At 41.8% G+C, this 18,923-nt stretch overlaps 1 protein-coding gene and 1 long non-coding RNA gene across 8 annotated transcripts in view; one reads left to right on the plus strand and one right to left on the minus strand.

Moving 5' to 3' along the window:
- TCEANC2 (transcription elongation factor A N-terminal and central domain containing 2) overlaps positions 1–18,923 on the plus strand; it is a 32,611-nt gene that overhangs the window by 309 nt on the left and 13,379 nt on the right. For 4 of the 6 annotated variants that reach the window (XM_033114526.1, XM_033114525.1, XM_033114524.1 and 1 more), the window contains exons 2-3: positions 774–907; positions 9,597–9,738. In XM_033114526.1, coding sequence (XP_032970417.1) covers positions 806–907; positions 9,597–9,738 — 244 coding nt within the window. In that variant the 5' untranslated portion in view covers positions 774–805. Of the gene's footprint in view, positions 385–773; positions 908–9,596; positions 9,739–18,923 lie in introns of all 6 variants that reach the window. The other 2 variants (XM_033114522.1, XM_033114521.1) reach the window with 2 other exon arrangements.
- The window catches only part of LOC117027147 (uncharacterized), a 44,431-nt gene continuing 36,512 nt past the window's right edge, over positions 11,005–18,923 (minus strand). For both annotated transcript variants that reach the window (XR_004423869.1, XR_004423870.1), the window contains one exon: positions 11,005–12,546. This is a non-coding gene — a long non-coding RNA (uncharacterized LOC117027147). The remainder of the gene's footprint in view (positions 12,547–18,923) is intronic.

Consider the following 18,923-nt stretch of genomic DNA (forward strand, 5'->3'; position numbering starts at 1 on the left):
CGGTGCATTCTGGGGAATGTGGTTTGCTGTGTCCCTGGGGCGCTCGGCGGATGGACGGGTCCTCTTCCGAGAAACTACTGCCCTGGAAGGAAGCGTCCGTTTAGTTTCGTCATCGGTGGTCCAGGGGTCCTCAGAGGGTGTCCTCAGAGGGTGTTCTCTGGAGGGGTTTAGCTGCTGCCAGAGCTGCTTTTCCTGGTGGGCTTCCTGTCAGGCCGTTGTTAGGTTCCCCTTCCTGGGCTCAGGACGGCTGAGGGCAGAGGAAGATGGTGTTTACTTTCATTCGAGGGTCCGGAAAACGATAGTAGGTGGTCGTTAGGGTTCTCTGATTACTGAGCAATTCTTGGAGATGGCCGCTTGTTGTGAGGACCCTGCTGAGATCTGGAGGTGGCTGTTGATTGCTGGTTACCAGGGGAACCCTCGGGATTATGGCTGTGGTGGGGTAGTTAAAAGAGCTTCACCGAACCCAGTGGAACTCTAACCCTACCACAACCCAACCTAACTTGAAAGAGGCTTTAGAAGTCACTAGGTTCCACAGCGTCCACTTCTGAAAGCGAGGCACTTCCTAACTCAGGAAGTAGACCCATCGTTATAACAGTTCCGTTCTTAGGAAGATACTTCTTTTTCAGGAGGAAAGCTTCCTGTAAATTCCACCCAGTAGTCCTCAGAATTCAGGAATGCTTCCAGAGTGTATAGAACCCAATTGTGTCACTTTAGAGAACATACATCCTAGCAATTTTAATGACGTTTTAGAACCTGCCCTCTTTCTTGAGCAGAACACGCTGAAGGTAATTGGAGTTCCCTAAAAATGGATAAATTCGTCATCCGAACACCTAGAATCCAGAATAGTCCTCAGAAGAAAGATCCTGGAGGAAAGATTTACAAGCAGGCTACGATTGAATCTCTGAAGGTGAGAGGGGATCTGGGACTAGAGAAAATGTGCAAAGGACTGATAGCAAGGCCGCGTGGAGGAGGGCCTTATTTCTTGCTATGCTTACTGCCCAAAGTATTCCTGACTTCTCCTAACTTGTTTCAGCCATACCCTGTATAGACTTAATTTATCAATTCGCACACTTCTGGTCCACTTCTATTAATTTGGCTTTATTGTTTGTTTTGCTAGCTGGTAGGACAAGACCCCTAATTTATTCTTCTGCAAAATTTCCTTATCTATTAGTAATGTTAAAGTATCAAATACGAATCTATGTACCTTGTACACACTCAATAGGCTGAGTGAGATATGAGAGTGCTCTCATATCTTACTGGCTGGACCTGTATGACATGGCCTCCATAGCTACAGCTGAGACTAGGGAAGAGACTGTTTCAGTGGACTTTTTGCTACCTCGAACTCAGTCTGATTTCTTTTAACAAGGAATAGGCAAGAAATAGATACAGGATAGACAACCAACAATGAATCGGTGAACATAGGTACCCAGTGAATGGTGAAGTAATTATTATTTCACTAAGAACAAATAAAAACTGCTTGTAATTAGTTCCCTTTGTCTTCTTGAACCTCTCCTACATTTCTGACTTTTTCCTTTTCCTTTTTTGGTTCTTCTTCCTCCACTAGACTCCTACTAATGTTTGTGCTCTCCAGAGCTTTGTCACCTTTTATGTATTTGGCCAGGGTGATCTTAGGCATCTTAAGGCTTCCCATGACTGCCATACGTACACCTCCAGCCTAGATCTCTTGAGGGTGAGAGTAGAATCTGCGCTAGAGAAAATGTGCCATAAACTGCGATAGCAAGGTGGCATTCTACACATTTGACTTGTATACTCAGAGGCTTACCAGATCCAGATTAGAAAGGGGAGTATAAACAGGAGCCCTGGGGTCTAGTCCCTGTTGTGCAACTGGGTGATCTTTAGCGAGTCGTTTCGTTCCCTGGAATCTCAGTTTGTCCTCATCTATAAAATGTGGGGGTTGAACTGTATCACTTTCTTCAAAGGAGCTCTGTTGTCATTTGGGGCAAGATAATTCGTCATTTGGAACTGTCCTTATGAGTTGTAGGAAGTTTCACATCCCTGGCCCCCAGACACTAAATGCCAGTAGCACCTCCCATTGCGATAACCAAAAATGCCCTCACATATTCCAAGCAGCCCTTGGTTGAGAGCTACTGAACTCCAGGTGATCTTTAAAATCTCTCCTAGAATTGCAGTCTGTGAATTTATGGAACACATTCAAAGTTTTCAGTTATCTCTGTTTTTTTCAGAGAATGGATAATTGTGTACATCAGTGATTCTCAATGAAGGATGTTGGTAGGCAGGATTTTGATATCAGACTATCTGGAAGAAAAGAAGACAGTAGGAACTGAACTACACGTACTCTCAATACAGATACCCAGATTCTAATTTACTGCTCCCTTCTGCGTCTCCACTTGTGCCCCGGGTGAGAATCGCTGTATGATGTTGAAAATAAGTCATACGAGTATGAAGATTATGGAATCAGAACAAACAATAGGCATGTGAAATAACATTTATAGTAAATACAATAGCTTTTCTCTCAAGCTTGTTTTTTATTCTCATGGATTTACTTTTATATCCATATGCGAAGTAACTGGAACTAAAAACTTAGAAACCATCCTTAACTCTTTTTGCTCTTATGTCCAATTTTCAATCCTGCCTCCTAAAAATCTTCCTTGCCCTTACATCTCCCACTTTAAATTCAGAAATCATATTCTCATGTAGAGCAGTGCCATGGTCTGTTAACTTGTCTCCCTGCCCTTGGCATCCCCTGTCATTCTCCCCTCCACACGTAAGTCAGAGAATTAAGTCCTTAAAAAATGAAAATCTACTCAAGTCACTTCCCTGTCTAATCCTTCAGTGATTTCTGATTACCTATTGATAAAGACATGCTACCACCCAAAGCCCTCCATAACTTGGCACCTGCCCGCCTCATTCCCTGCTGCTCTTATTTACATTTCACAACCACTCACAATTTCCTAAAGGTGCTCTTTCATACCTCTGTACCTTTGCATATGCTTTCCTGGTCGCCTAGAATGGCTTTACTCTCTTGTTTTAGAGACAATATAGTGTAGTAATTAAGAACACAGACTCTGGAGTCAAACTGCCTGTGTTTAAAAATCTCAGCTCTGTGCTTATTATTGGTGTGACCTTGGACAAGTTATTTAACTTCTCTGTGTCTTTCCTCATCTGTAAATGGGATTAATAATAATATCTATTTTATAAGGTAGTTATGAAGTTTGAGTGAGTCAATATATGTAAAGTGCTTGGAACAGAGCCTGGCACATACTAAGTACTATGTATGCAAATGTTCGCTATTATCATCTACTTTATGAAATCCTGTTTCTTCCCCATGACCTAGTTCAAGAGTCTTCTCTTTTATGAGGCCTTTCCTGACCACCCTCTGTCTCCCATATCCAGAGCCAATCTAATTACTCCCTTCTTGTTGACCTTAAAAATAAAAGTTATTTTTACCAGCAAAAATGGGTTTATTTGGGAACGGCAGAGAATTGCAATTCAAGACAAATGTGCTATGGCAAAAACTATAGGCAAGTTCAGCAAACAAAGGAGAGGAAACTTTATAGAGAAAAGAGGAAGTTGGGAGGGGGTGGGTGCTTTGAACATAAGTCCGTTGGAGGAAGGAGAAATTTCAGAGTGGTGATGGCTTCTCACTGGCTGAGTGTTGAGGATTCCATTGGCTGGGCTTGTTGCTGGGCAAGTAGAAAATCTTCCTTCCTCCTGCTCAGTTAGTAAAGTAGAGACACTTTTCGTTGGGCATGCTAGATACGGTCTCTTCCTCTTGGAGCCTGTAATTGACTTGGAGTGGTAGTGGCAGTAGCAGTGAGTGACACCTCTTCCTTCTGGCCTCCCGACTCCGTTTTAAATGAGGTTTCCTTTATTCAGTTTCACATTTTCTAAGCCATCCCTGTATCTTCAACATACCCCATCAGTGCACTTTTTGTTCTATATTATAAGTGTTTCTTTACATGCCTGAGTCCCGCTACACTCTAGGCTTCTTAAAAGAGTATGTCAGTGATTTTGTGTCCCCAGTGCCTGGCACGAGGCTTGGCATATAGAAGGCTGCAGTACATTTTTCTGAAGGACCAAATGAACTAAAACTCCAAAAGCCTTGGCGTGACATATGAGACCTCTCCTGTTCTGACCTAGCGAGCCTTGTCACCTCATCCCTTGTAGCTCCCTGTTCACAGGAATACATTCCAGGCACTCCCCATTTCTTGCTCTTCTCTGAATAAGCTATTCTCTTACATGTCTCCAGGGCTTTGAGTAATGCTGGTCCCTTTTCCTGGAAGGCCTTTCTCTTTTTACAGAATGAATGCCTACTCATTTGTCAATCTACTCAAATGTGACTTTCCCTGTGAATTCTACATTATAAATTTCACGGGGACCTTGGGTATTTTATTTACCTCTGTATCCTTGGGCCTGTCACAGTGTATATTAAGTGGTTAATAAATATTTGTTAAATAAGTGAATGCTGAAATGCTTTCTAGGTCCTTTGAGGGAGTTAATCCTTCCCTTTTCAATATTTTCATAGCACTTGGCTCAAATATCTGTCATAGCACTTACGTTACTATATTGTAATTATCTGATTACTTGTAGTTTTCCCCACTCTGCTTTGAATTCCTGAGGATTGGGACCACAGTGTCCTACTATGTTCTGATTCTGCTCCAAGACCTAACACAGTGCCTGCTACATTGTAGGTAAAAATTTGTTGAATAAATAAGAATCATCTTTATTTGGAGATGCCCTTGCAGGGTCTGAATATTAAACTATTCTATAAATATTATTGTGAAATAACATTATGCCCAGCACTGTGCTAGGTACTCTAGGGTCCATACGAGAAATTTAAGGTCTCAGTATGAGCCTTCATAGGACTTCCTATTAGAGGAACATAACATAAGGAATTATTAAGTAATGGTACAAAATCATACGTGATCCATTACGAAATTGTTTGGACAATAAGGGTTAAGAGTTAAGAGAAGAGAGAGCTCAGTACCTGTTTTCAGTAGTCAGAGCACCCTGAAGGGATGGAAAGATTTGGTGAGGTGGAGGGAAGCAGTGACATATATCCATTCAATAAGTGGTACTTGCTGTTCTCTTTTCCTTTATACATGCACACATGCTTGCTTCTCTGTGTACACAATGACAAATTAAAATCAAGTAGGGGTAAGTGTGAGTGCTATAGAGTTAACTAGGTCTACTCTCTGCCGAATGACTTATTCCCACACATCAGCATCACATTTTAATGCCAAGAATCTGTTGAATGCTCAAGCCTCCATTTCCTCAGCAGTAATATCAGAAATAATAACAATATTTAATCTGCAGGATTGTTATGAGGGCTAAATAAATAAGTGCATGTTGAAAGGGGGGCTAACTAAGCACTGTGCCTGGAATGGAGTAAAAACTGATAGTTTCCTGTTTTCATGTACAGAAAAGAAGAGGTTTGTGTAGTAAAACTGGAGCTGGGAATGATGATGGTGGTGATAGTAGTAACAATGATTATTACGAACATTTATTGAGCCCATTTCCATGGCCCAGACATTGTGCTAAGTGCTTCCCACATATTAACTATTTAAATTCTAATAACAGCTCTGTGAAATGGATGCTTTTATCATTTATATTTTACAGGTGAAGAGTCTAAGGCACGAAGAGAGTAAGTAGCTTGCCCGAGGTCATGCAGCTGTAAGTGGCAGAGCTGGGATTTGAACTAGACAGTCTCATTCCTCAGTCAGCCCCCTATAGAGTGAACTATAAAAAAAGGGGAGCTTTCTGAATGCCATGTAGAGGAGGTATAAAAATCTTAGAATATTAGGACCATTGTACTTCTGTTATCAGTACAGTACAAGTAATTTTGCCATAGCCTTATCATACTCAATGAAAGTGATACTCAATAGAGCTCATGTAGTGTACATTTGAATGGTAAAGGTTAATTTGGTTAATCTCTTCTTGCTCCCTGAAGGAAAAGTGATTTCATCTGTTGGTTGCAATAGATTTTTTTTTAATTAAAAGATTCTAGAATATGCTAATTTTTTAGGTTCGGCACTCAGGAATGCTCTATAAATCTTTCCTCCTTGTAGGATTCACTAGCCAATATGTTGTCCCTACCCCCACCAGTGGAATGGTGCCCATTTTATTGCTTATGAGCAAAACATTTTCCCTGATTGGTTTTTGTCAAACTTGATATTTCAGTGACCCACAACTGTAAGACCAGAAGATACTTTGGAGAGCACCTCTTCTTTCTGACAATAACCATTCATTGTAGCTACCCCATTGATATTTCATGTTCACCTCCCTTGTTCGTCTAAATAATTCTGATAAGAACTTGAAATATCTCTGTTGGGGCCCACATTTGGATGGAAATAAGGAGACATTCTTTGATGTTTATGGAATTCTTCTATTCTGAAACTGACTGCTGTATTTTTCTGTTTCTGCCCTCAAATTTCAGATCTTAAAACTGTACTGTGGTTAGTCCTCGAGGGTAGAAATGGCTGTGTTTAGTTATACCTACTGTGCACTGGGGATAGAGAGAGAAGTACATTGTTCCGCCCTTCATGTTGCTCGTAGTCCGGTGGGAAAGACAGCCTTGTGGATAAGTATAATGCAGAAAGCAGAGCTGTAGTCATAGAAGTCTGTACAGATTACAAAGGGGCCCAAAAGGGAGTGTGGTCAAATGCGGTTGGAGCGAGGCAAGAATGGCTTCGTAGAGGGGCTGATGCTTGAAGAGAATCTTAAAAAATAAATACGCGTTTACCACATGGTTGAGACAAAGAAAGAGCACCCCAGTCAGGGTGTGTGAAACACTGTGATTCATTTAAGCAACTTGAAAGAGTTTGGTGTATCTGGAGCAAATGTGAGTCTGAAAAGGCTGTCAGGAGCCAAGTCCCGTAAGGCCTTCGATGCCATGCTGCAGCGTTTGGTCTTTGTAGTTTCATAGGGTGGAATGATGAGAGGGGGAACCCCAAACCTCATTCTGAACATGTAGAAATGCTGCATGAAAAGTCTCTAATACAGAGCGGAGTTTGAAAGCAAGAAAGGGAAATGCCCAGGTGCCAGGAAGAGAGAGGATACGGGTGTAGATGTCATTGAGCATATATCTTAAAAATTGTAAGAGTGAACACTGAAATAATAGAAACAGAAGGTATGACTTCCAAACCACAAAGTAAAAACAAGATTAAAGAAGGCTGTTAAACAGAAGATAAAAATGAGGGAAAAAAGAAACAAACAAGAAAGTATGTCCAGGGTATATCGGTAATCATAATAAATGCAAATGGGTTTTAAACATGCCTATTAAAAGATAGAGATTCTCAGAGTGGAAGGGAGGGTGAAGCAAAATAAAGCAGCCATAGGATATTTAAAGCATAATGACCAAGAAAAGTTGAGCGTAAAGGGATGGAAGACCAAATGTGAATATGTCACAGGCAGGAGTTCATCAAACAATGTTTACAGCAGTAGGTGGGTGGAGGTGGGGGACCCTGAGTATCCATTGGGGTTATAGATTTTAAAATTCTAAGACATTTATATATAAAAATAATGGACTACTATCCAATACTATTGAAGTATATCGTGTGTGTGTGTGTGTGTGTGTGTGTGTGTATAATGGCTGAATCAAGGAAATATATTGAGTGAAAAAAGTTGCAGAATAAGATATTTATACCTTCTTCCTATTGAAAATATCCTCATACCATGTAATACTAATAATACTATTAAATACTATTAAAAAAGGACTTTGTTTCAATTTTGGCTAAGGCCTCTAAAGTCTGAGAACAAAGCAATAGGTATCAAGGAGATTCTGGACCATCTATGCAGAACTTGTGCAGGCAGTACATGAAGACCTGAACCCATCAGCCACTGTAGGCTATAATGAAAGTTGAAGTTGAAGGAAGAGAAGAGAGAATTCCTTTAGATAAAGTGAGAGGGCTGTGGTATTTTCAGTTGGAGAACTTGACTTCAGATCTTGGACCTGTTGGACACAGAGACCAGGCTTGTACCTGGAAACATCTGAAAAACGAAGAGTGGCCGACGGATGCCAGAGGGAGAAGTGAATGCACTGGATAGGCTGTTACCCTCAGAATTTTTCAGGGCAAGGATTTAGGCAGTAGTGGAGAAAATGCCGGCTGGCCTGGGGTTGAGTTAAAGGGACGGGGTTCACAAGGATCCTTGGAAGGGCAATGGGACCCCTCCCATGGAGGACCCCTCCATAGAGTGTGCCTATGATGTGAGCTGCCAAAAACTGGGGACTTCTGGTGAACATGTAAGCGGTTGGCTGGAAGAGGCATTGCCCGTGTTACGGGAACTGCAGGTGAGATCTCAACAAGGGGAGCTCTCCAAGGACCCGCAAAAGCACTCGGAAGAGAATAGGAGTCAGCTTTACATATCTGCTGGGTCTAGAGAGTACTAAAACCTGGTTAGCATAGTATCCCAACAGAAAGTAAGACTTTGCCTATCCAGGAACCGCAGAAGCACTCAGAAGAGAATAGGAGTCAGCTTTACACATCTGCTGGGTCTAGAGAGCACTAAAACCGGGTTAGCATAGTATCCCAAAAGAAAATAAGACTTTGCCTGTCCATTACCTCTCCTTTCCCCAGCTTCAAACCTGAAAGAGACAGAGACCAAGGCAAAGAAGCAGATCAGGAAGGAGGAGAAGCAAAGATGGGGAAATAGAATCAGACCTCCCCTCCTCCCACCACAGCCTGCTAGGCTGGAAGCAGATCCCAGCCAAGGGAGGGAGTTAAGACATTTTATGGTTTTTTGGGGTTTTTTTGGTTGCTTTTTATTGAACTATTGCATGTAGGAGAGTGGACAAATTGTGAGTGTACATCTTGACAGATTTTCACAAAGGGAACACACCTGTGTCACCAGTATCCAGATGAAGAAACAACATTACCAGAATCCTAAAAATTCTTTAGTTGAAATAATTTCAAAACTACAGAAAAGTGACAACAGTACAAAGAACTTCCCCACCCCCTTCACTCATATTTCTTAATTGTTAATAGTTTACATTGAATGGAAAGGGGGTAGTTTCTTCCAGGAATGAAAGGAGGGGAATGAGTTTGGTGAAGGGTATAAGGAGACTTAAAATTTACTTTATGTGAAATGGCAAAATGTTAACTTTTTTCATTATAAATAGTGACTCCATACCTTTCGTTATATTTGAAGTTTTAAAAAATTCTTCAGACGAGAGTTTGAGTTTTATCATCTAGGAAGTGAGGAGCTGTTGAAGTGTGCTTTTATTGTTGAAATAAATGTCTTGATGACTTTTCTGCTCTCAGTCCTTGCCTGTGAATTAAGACACTGAAGTGAGCTATAGGGTTAATTCACCTCTGCATCATTTTTCTTTTCTTCTCATCCTATTGCCTCTCAATGCTAAGTGCCCGGTGGTGTCTGACATGGTAAGATTAAAACTTGCACTTTTCCTAATAGATGTAACTCTCTTCCTGATTTGCAGTAAGCAGGACCTGCTTTTAAGCAATTACCCATCATGTGGGGCCATCACACACACTGTGCTTTGGTTCAGGTCACCATCAATAATTCATATGTCAATAGGAGCCCCATTAGCTCAGGTGAAGGCAGATGTCTTTCTGATGCAAATGTTCCATTTTCCAAATGACTTGTCTTTTTCCCAGAGAGTTGTGGTTGTAGAAGACATAAAAAGATGGAAAACTATGTTGGAGCTTCCTGATCAAACCAAAGAGAATCTAGTTGAAGCCTTACGAGAATTAAAGAAGAAAATACCCTCCAGGGAAGTGTTAAAATCAACAAAGATAGGTAGGTTCCTTCTGAGTGTTATGAAAAGTGCTTATATTTTGTCTCCTTCCTTCCTTTCTTCCCTCATGCAAACATTAAGTTATCTGTCAGTGCTTCTCAAACTCTCCATGGTCAGGGATCATTGTTTAAAAAATTCTCCATTGGTTGCAGACCAGTACTTTCATAATATATAATAAAAATTACTAGAAAAACAATTAAAATATAAATACAATCTTCCCTTTTTTATTAGATGCAACAGATGGAGAATTCTGTTAAATTGCTATAAAAATTGCAAAATGCTACTTCAGTTTCTGTACTTACCACATGGACTGGTAATTGGCAGTGATCTGCGGACTAACACTCTGAGTGTGCTTGATGCTGGGTGTGCAAAAATTAAGACATGGTTTGTGACCTCAAGAAAATTAGGATTTGATGGAGAAGCAAGCATGTAGACAAATGGGAAGGATAAAGTATTGTGGATTATAAATAAAAACATAAATAATATCCTGGGTTCTATGCTGATCTGTACCAGGTATGTATGTGCTGGCATAAAGGACAGTAGTCACTTAGATCTGGGGAATGCAGAAAAGGTTCTAGAGAAGTGGCATCATTTCAGTTCAGTCTTCAAAGAGACTTGGCTTTCCTGTCTTGAGTAGAAATAATTTGCAAAGCATGGTTTGTAAAAGCAAAATGATAGCATCCTTTGCTGCTATATCATTTCCTATAGCATTGGAGATATTTAAAAGGTAAGTCAGAGACTACGTTGAATTGCCATTTTAGTACAGTACACAACTGTGAAGAATATGCCAAGGAGAGCCAACATGTGTTCCTCAAGCTGCTCCCGGCTCCCCAGGGAGTCCGGGCTAGTCACTCACAGCTGCTGTTCTTGCCCTCACTAGTGCAGCCATTGCCTTCGCTGCCTCCCCTTGACCTCTTGTTCATGAGAACCGGGAGAGAGAGCAGCTTCAGACTGGCGCTAACAGCTGGCAAGAGCTGTGTGAAATCCCCCAGAGGGCCCCCCAAGAGTCTTGAGAGTTGCACCCCTGTAATATAAACCAGAATCTGAGAAAATTAGATGCTTAAAGAACATAAAACCCTATCATTATAGCCAAGGAGATTCTCCCATCTGCTGATGGATTTTCTCTTTATAGGTTGTGGTCACTAGAGGGCAATAAGACCATTCATATGAGCAGATAAGGAATTTCCACCAGTAGAGGGTACTAGTGATTAATATTTTATAACATGTATGTATTTACATATGTGTGTGTATGTTCATATTTAGGCACACACTGCAAATACCATTTACGATCAGATCTTCAGTATCAATATAATAGGCTGGAATTGTCCTACAAACAAAGAACATGGTAATTATTTTCAAATCATTTCTGTTAGTTCTTTGAGTAAATTGGGAGTGTGCTTTTAAGAATGGGTGTGTCTGATCAGAGATTTCCATTCAAGGATCATAATGAAACCACAAGAAGGGGGTCTCAACTTGGGAGGAGCTGGAAACCATCCAACTTTAGAGTCTCGACCCTACCCCAAGCCTTCCCTAAATCTGAGGTTGTATATATAGGGGTTTCTCGATTCTTTTGCAGTTATTTCAGTTGCTAGGCTGAAGATTTGTTTGGATCATTGCCTAAGAATGTTTACATTCTTCCACCTTTAGCCTTCTGCCTGTCCCTATCCTGGGGGCTGTGAGGGACAAATATTTACTGAGTGCCTTCTTTGTGCTAGGAACTGTGCTGGCATAATAATGGAGACAGATATTGTCTCCGCCTCTTTGGAGGCTGCCGTCTAATGGAAGGAGAAACAATTTAACAAGAGTTTGTTAGACGATATGAGTGCTCGAATGATCGGGAGGTTAGCCCAAGGAGTATATGCGTTAGGAGTAGAGGAGATGTCGAAGACTGTCAGGCAGGGGGTACATCATGTGAGCTGTCCAGAGGGGTGGAAATAAGAGAGAACAGGATGCATTACAGAAACTGAAAGAACTTCGGTGTGTTTCAAGTGAAGCTGGAGAGACGGTCTGGACCAGTTGGAGAAGTCTCTTCATAAGCCATTCGAAACTGTTTGGTCTTAGCATGTGTGTTAGTCATCCATCCCTGTGTAAAACTCACCGCAAACATAGCAGGTTAGGTATTTGTTATCTCACATAGTTTTTCGGAGGGTCAGGAATCTGGGAGCTGCTTATCTAGGTGATTCTGGCTCACAGTCTCTTACGAACTGTTGGTTGGGGCTATCGTCATCTGAACGTTTGACTAGGGCTTAAGGATCTGCTCAAAATGGCTCATTCATAGGATTGCTGGTAGGAGGCCTCAGTTCTTCATCATGTGGGCCTCTCCTTAGGGCTGCTCATGACACGGCAGCGGACTTTCCCCAGAACAAGTATCCAAAAGAGAATCACCAAGGTGGAAGCCACAGTGTCCCTTAGAACCTAATCTCAGAAGCGATATATTATCACTTCTATTCTGTTGGTCACACCAACCTACCCTGATACAGTGCAGGAGGCAACTACACACAGGTTACGAATACCAAGGTGAAGATCATCGCGAGCTATCTTGTAGACGGGCTACCACCGCGTGCATTTTTCTTATTTAACTAGATGTATTATGTGATTTGGACATGCAGATTTAGTTCATTTGTAGAAATTTTACAGCCATTATGTCTTCAAAAGTGCCTCTCTTTTGCTCTTTCTGTTCCTTCATTCTGGGGTTCCACAGTTAGAAGTATGTTAGGGATGGCCGGTTAACTCAGTTGGTTAGAGCGTGGTGGTGGGAACACCAAGCTTGCCGGTTCGATCCCCTCATGGGCCACTGTGAGCTGCGCCCTCTTTAAAAAAAAAAAAAAAAAGTATGTTAGACCTTTTATTTTCCATACCCATGAGCTTGTTTGTCATATTTTTTATCTCCTTGTCTCTTGTAGAATTCTGGGCAATTTCTTCAGATATATATCTTCCAAGTCATTAATTCTCTTTTCAGCTGACTCTGCTCTACTATTTAACCCATTCATTGAGTTCTTTATCTTGAAAACTGTTTTTCATTTTTACAAGTTTCCTTTCCCCCCCTAAATCTGTCTCTTTTAAATATTATTTGTACATTCTTATGATTGTACATTTTATGTCTTTAAACACGTAATGTATAGTTCCGTATTTTTCATCTTATTGTTCCAATATTTGTAGTCCTTGGGGGTTTAAATCTGTTGTCTACTGTTTCTGCTGACCCTCGTGGTGCTTGCCTTCCTGTGTATTTGTTGATTTTTAATTGTGAGTGCATGATTTTATTTCAATCTATGGGAATTTTGTGGGGCTAAATTGGAGAAGCTTCCCTCGAGAGGGGATTAGCTTCTTTTCTTTTTTTTGTTTCTGCCAATAAAGAAGGGTCACTTCTGACCTGGCATACCTTAGCACACCTCTCAATGATCTCAGCTCAGTGTGGGTTGCAGGGTTAGCTTTCCCATTTCGCCACTGGCCCAAAGCTAAGTATTTGAGCAGCAATGCTGTTAACATCAACCCTTAGTTTAGCCCCATCCCTCTGTGCCCCTACCCCTTTAGCCTCTGCTGACTTTTTGGAAGGGGGAAAGAGATGGTTATTATCCAGAATATAATTTTACTGCAGTGAAAGGGTAATTTTAATCCATAATAAAGTGATTATTATTGAAGGGTGTAGGATGAAGGCATGACATATTCACACTTGGATTTTAGAAAAAAATCTATCTAACTGCCATGTGGGGAAAGTACTGGAGAGAAACAAACCTAGAGGGAAGCTCAGTGAGGAAGCTACTAAAATACCTGGTTGAGAAATGAGGGTGGCACGGAGAGGGCAGTAGTTATGGAAATGGAGAAATGTGGTTGGAATCAAGAGACATAAATGGAATAAAATCCTGAAGGACCTGGAGATTGATTGAGTGTTGGGAATGAAGACAAAAGAGTAAAAGCTGAAGCCTAGATTTCTGCAATGGGCAAGTAGGTAGATGGCAGTATCACTCATTAAGATAGGGAACAGCAGGTTTGGAGGTGGGGAGATTAATAAATTCAGTTTTAGACTTACTGTGTTTGATATACTTTGGAACATCCAAGAGGAATTGTCTAGCAGGATGTTGGATGCACAGGGCTGAAGCTAAGGAGAGACTGTAAGTATTTACTTGGGAGTCACTATCAGCATATAGTTAGAAATTGAGGCAATAAAAATAGATAAGCTTGGCCAGGGAGACTATTTAAGAAAAGCACAGAGCTAAGTCCAAAATCCTGAAGCACACCAATATTTAAGAGACTTAGAGAAGGAGACCACACTTAGAGCAAGTGCGACCAGAGAAACAGGCAGATGCTGTCATGGAATGGGAAGGAGTGTTTCTAGGGAGCAATGGGTCGGCAGTGTCCATTGTTCTCAAAGGGCCAAATATGATAAAAAGTACACATTAGATTTTGCAAAGTGAGGTCATAAATGATTTGGGTAAGATCAAAGGCAGGGTTAGGGGCCGAAAGTTGAAGAGTGAGGAGGTAAGAAATGAAACTGAAAATAGACAGTTCTCTCAAGTAGTTTGGTACTGAAAGAAAAGAGAAAGATGGCAATATCAGGAAGGGAATGTGGGATTGCAGAAAGTTGTCATTTTTAAAATAGTAGCGATTTTCACCTGTTGAGTGACAGGTTTGTGAAGAGACCTTATCAGGGAGAAGGGAATGGACTTAGTAAGGATTAACTGCGAAGATGAGGATGCCATGATGCCTCTTTCTTTGTTGCCACTTGTACCCTCTCCTGGTACTGGCTCTTCCTGCCTCAGACACACTCAGATCTTCCCCTTTAAATGTCTTTGTCATCTCTTCCAGACACCTTGTTTATCTTCTTCCTTTCATAGCCAAATTCCTTTTAAAGTGATTGATAATCGCAATTCCCATTTCTGCCTCTCCCATTCCTTTATTCAACCCTTTCTGTGCTGGCTTCTCCCACAACCACTATTCTGCTCTCTAAGGACCTGAGTGATTTCATTCTATCCAAATCCACTCATCTTGTCTCATTTCTCATCTTCCCAGACTATGAATTTGAGACCATTGATATTTTCTGTCAACATAAATGACACTGAACTTGTTGCCAACTCTATTTTTCAAATGTTTATATCCTTCATAGCCCTTATCTGAGTTTGTAATTACTTATTTAATTATTTACTTCTTTATTTTTTTATTTACTAAACAGTAACCCTACACCAGCAGGACCATGCACCAAGTTTTATCTACTAATGCGTTTTAAGCATCAAAGTGGCATATATCAAGAGCTCGGGATATATTCATCAAATGCATGAAAATGACAAGGTCAAATAAGAGTTTTTCCATGGCTCTTTCTAGGTTTCTGGATTCATTCCTGTTTCTTGCCTTTCTCTGTTTCTTTGGTCCTTGTACCCTCCTTCCTACCAAGGGGTGCTTTTCCATAAAGCTCCAACCTCAGTCTTGCTGCTGCTTTAGAGCACTTCACCAGAAGATCTGTCTTCTCTCCCATTTAGTGGAGGCCTTTATTCAGACAGCTCTGGGGTATGCATCTCCCGCATGATCCATTTCTGAATCTTAGAGTTTTAGACATGTTGCTCCAGTTTACATTCTTACCATTTTCTTAAAATCTTACTAATTTAATAAGTAAAAGTAGCATCTTGTTTTCATTTGCTGCATAGTATGATTGTTTTCTATGTGTTTATTGGCACTTTGTCCTATTTTGTGAATTGTTCTTTGTCCATTTACTATTGGGATCTTACGGTTTTTGCTGTCTGTTTCTGAGCTTTGTAGATATCAGTGTCATAACACTTTTGAATCCATTTAGCTACCTCGATTTATAAAGAAGGAAACTCGGATCTAGAGAGGTGAAGTGATTCATCCAGGGCCACATAGTGAGTTAGCACCAGAGACGTAGTGACAACCAGATCTCGTGGGGCATTGTTCTGTCTTGCTTAGCAGACTGCCGTTGTGCCCTGGACCCCCGCCGTATGTTTTATGGGACCATCTCTATGGGTTCTGCCATGTGCTCACACTCACCTCCTTTAAACAGAATTTAGTGCCCTTTCTTGTGTACCTCAAATGCAAGTTTTCTCCTAGCATTCCCATTTTAGTCAATGCCCCTAGCATTTTGCTCCGACATGAAAACTCTCCAGGTAGAAATGTCCAGTAGGCAGTTGGAGATGTGGGATTAAAGCTCATCTGAGAGATACAGACTAAAAATACATATTTGGAAGTCATTTGCCTGGAAGCATTTGCTTAAAATGACCTAAGTGGATGAATTCTCTGAGTAAAAGAAACAATTAAAGAGCTGCAGGATTGAACTTGGAAGAAGATCCACGATGGGGAAGTGGGAGGAGGAAGAGGAGCCAGTTAGGAGGCGGAGGGAGTATATTAGAAGAGAGCCAGAGCAGTGCTGTGACATGCAGGCCGAGGAGGAGAGTGTTTCAGGGGGCTGCGGAAATGAGGGGCCTCACTGGTCTCAAGTGGTCGGGAAGCTGAGGGCCAGCTGGGCAAACACCTCTAGCCCTGGCCCTTGTTGGGGCCTTTAAAGGACACCGGTGGGCAAGGGGTAGTAAGTAGATGGCTGATGAGGCGATGGAGTTAGGCCTTCCATTCGCAACCTGGCGAGCAAGCATGCTCTGCTGTGCAGTGCTGTGTCGATGAATATTCTGGGGAAAGTTTAACGTCGGTCATACTGATCCGATTTCAGAGCTGTCTTGTTTTCATTTATGATTGATTTACCCACGACAACGAAAGCCCTGTACTTACAAAGTGCTTTCCCATCTATGACCTCACTTGATCTAGATAACAATTCTGGAAGGTAAATGCTATTATTGTCTCCATTTTGCCAGTGGGAAAACTGAGGCTCAGAGAGTTTTAAAGAACTTACCCAGGGGATAAAAGCAAGTAATAAGTGACAAAGCTAAGATATTCTTATACCGTGTCATGCCACCTCCTACAACCTAAAGGTGCACCTTCGTCCATGGCAAGCTCTTCTGGGTTTTTCAAGACCGGAAGAAACATAACCTATGTGAAACTCAAAATGTTTGTGGAATGAATAAATGAGTGAGTGAGTGAGTGAGTGAGTGAATGAACGGGTACGTGATTTGACTTGCCCAAGGTCACAGGATAAGTTAGTGGCAAGGACCTTTCCAATGGCTTCTGTTCTCAAGTTGTGCCGTAGTTTCCCATTGCTTCAGCAATCCTGAATTACTTACAGGCTCCTGTATTCATTTTCTGTGAATAATGCCATAGTAAATTAATGGCTTAAAACAACACAGATTATTTTACAGTAGGTCAGAAGTTCAGTACGGTCTCAGTGGGCTAAAATCAAGGTGTTGGCAGGGCTACATTCCTTTCTGGAGATGCTAGGGGAGAATCTGTTTCCTTGCTTTGTTCAGTTTCTAGAAGCCACCTATATTCCTTGGCTCTTAGTTTCCTCTTCCATCTTCAGAATTGGTGGCAATGGTGGGTTAAATTCTCTCACACCTCATCTCTCTGATCCACCCTTTTGTCTCTTCTACTTTCAAGGACTCGTGTGATTAGATTGGACCCACCAAGGTAATCCAGGCTAATCTTACCCATCTCAGGGTCCTTAACCTTAATTACATCTGCAAAGTCCTTTTTTCCATTTGAAGTAACATATTCATAGGTTCTGAGGATCAGGGCATGGCTATCTTTGGGGACCATTATTTTGCCTTCCATAAGCCCTCAAGTTAATGCCATGCTATTTCAGGTTCTGTGATCTTGTTCACTCTACTTCCTGTGTGAGTCCTGTCTCCTTGAATTATTGTGGAGACTCAGGACAAGAATTTGCTTCTCTCATGGTATTTCCTGGCCCCTTTTCCAGCTGAATTGACTCCTCTATCCTTTTGGCCCTCCTTGGGGTTCCCCCTTCAGTGTTGTCTTACGACCTGTAACATTTTCATGCATTTGTTTTTGTTTCGGTATCTTCTGTGCTTAGACCTACCTGGACCTCCTTGAGTACAGGGCTGTGTCTTGGTCAACATTCTCTCCCAATGCCTAGCACAGGGCCTCGTACATACCTAGTGTTTGGTATATTTGTTAAGTGAAGGAAAGACTGCTGCCTGCAAAGAATTCGTCTTAACAGTGTGCTGGGATGCAGAAACCCCCTATCCTTAAATGCAGGAGACTTGACCTAGATCATAAGACCAGCCAGTGGCACTGCTTGCTTTAAAACATAAACTTCATGGAGCAAAGAATGACTTTTTGCAGATCATTAACTTCTTTGATGTAGCTACTGACCAACTTGTGACCTTGGGGGTAGGTCATGGAGCTTCGTTTTTTTCACCTGAATCAGGAGGAGGTAGGACTGTGTGATCACCAGGGGTAATAGTATAGGGTTAGAGCATGAGCTCTGGAACCAAACTGCCTGTGTCTGAAACCTGGCCCTACTTCTTACTTGCCATGTCCTTTGCAAGTTACTTAACCTCTTAGTTCTCGGGTTCTTTACCTATAAAGTGGGGGATCACAATAGCACCTACCTCATAGAGTTGTCCTGAGGATGAAACAAGTTAAGGTATGTAACGCATTTAGCACAGCAGCTGTCATCATTATTGTTATCACGATATTCCTTTTGTGATCTAAAATGTATGATTTTTGCCTTGATTTTTCTAGAAGAGGGTTCTCTGGACCCCCTCTCCTCTTCTCTTTTCCTGCCCCAGACTGGACTGCCTTTCCAGCTGTCACTCTTTCTTCGGAGACTCCTTCCTCTTGCTAACAAATCTTACATCCCCTGGCCTCCCTTCTAGCCTTGCCCCTCCTGGGATGGTTTTCCTTGGTGTTGTCAGAGCCTTCTGACCCGTGGGTGGGGCTCCTGCAGAAATTCTCTGGGGAGTGTACTGCCCCCTGCAGACCAGAAGCATTGACTCCACTGCCCTGCCCTGAGAGTCCAAGCTCAGGCCCTTTGGCCACCTCTAGAGCCCTGTGCTCTTCTGATTTGAGAATACCACGAAGGTGAACTATGTTATCTCAACAGAGCTTTAGTAAACCTTCCCGGTGTGCTAGTCCCTAATAACCGAGAAGTCCAGGGCGTTTGGGGTTCAGTAACAGGCCCTGGAGGCAGGCTGCTTGTCGGCACATCCTGGCCTCCACCCTTACCAGCTGGGAGACCTTGGGCATGTTACTCTCCTGAGCTTTAGTTTCTCCTTTGTAAAAGGAGACATAAAAATAGTATTTAATTCGTTGTTTAGTTATAAAAATTAAGTGA

This window comes from Rhinolophus ferrumequinum, chromosome 9, assembly GCF_004115265.2.
Source record: "Rhinolophus ferrumequinum isolate MPI-CBG mRhiFer1 chromosome 9, mRhiFer1_v1.p, whole genome shotgun sequence".
NCBI lineage: Eukaryota > Metazoa > Chordata > Mammalia > Chiroptera > Rhinolophidae > Rhinolophus > Rhinolophus ferrumequinum.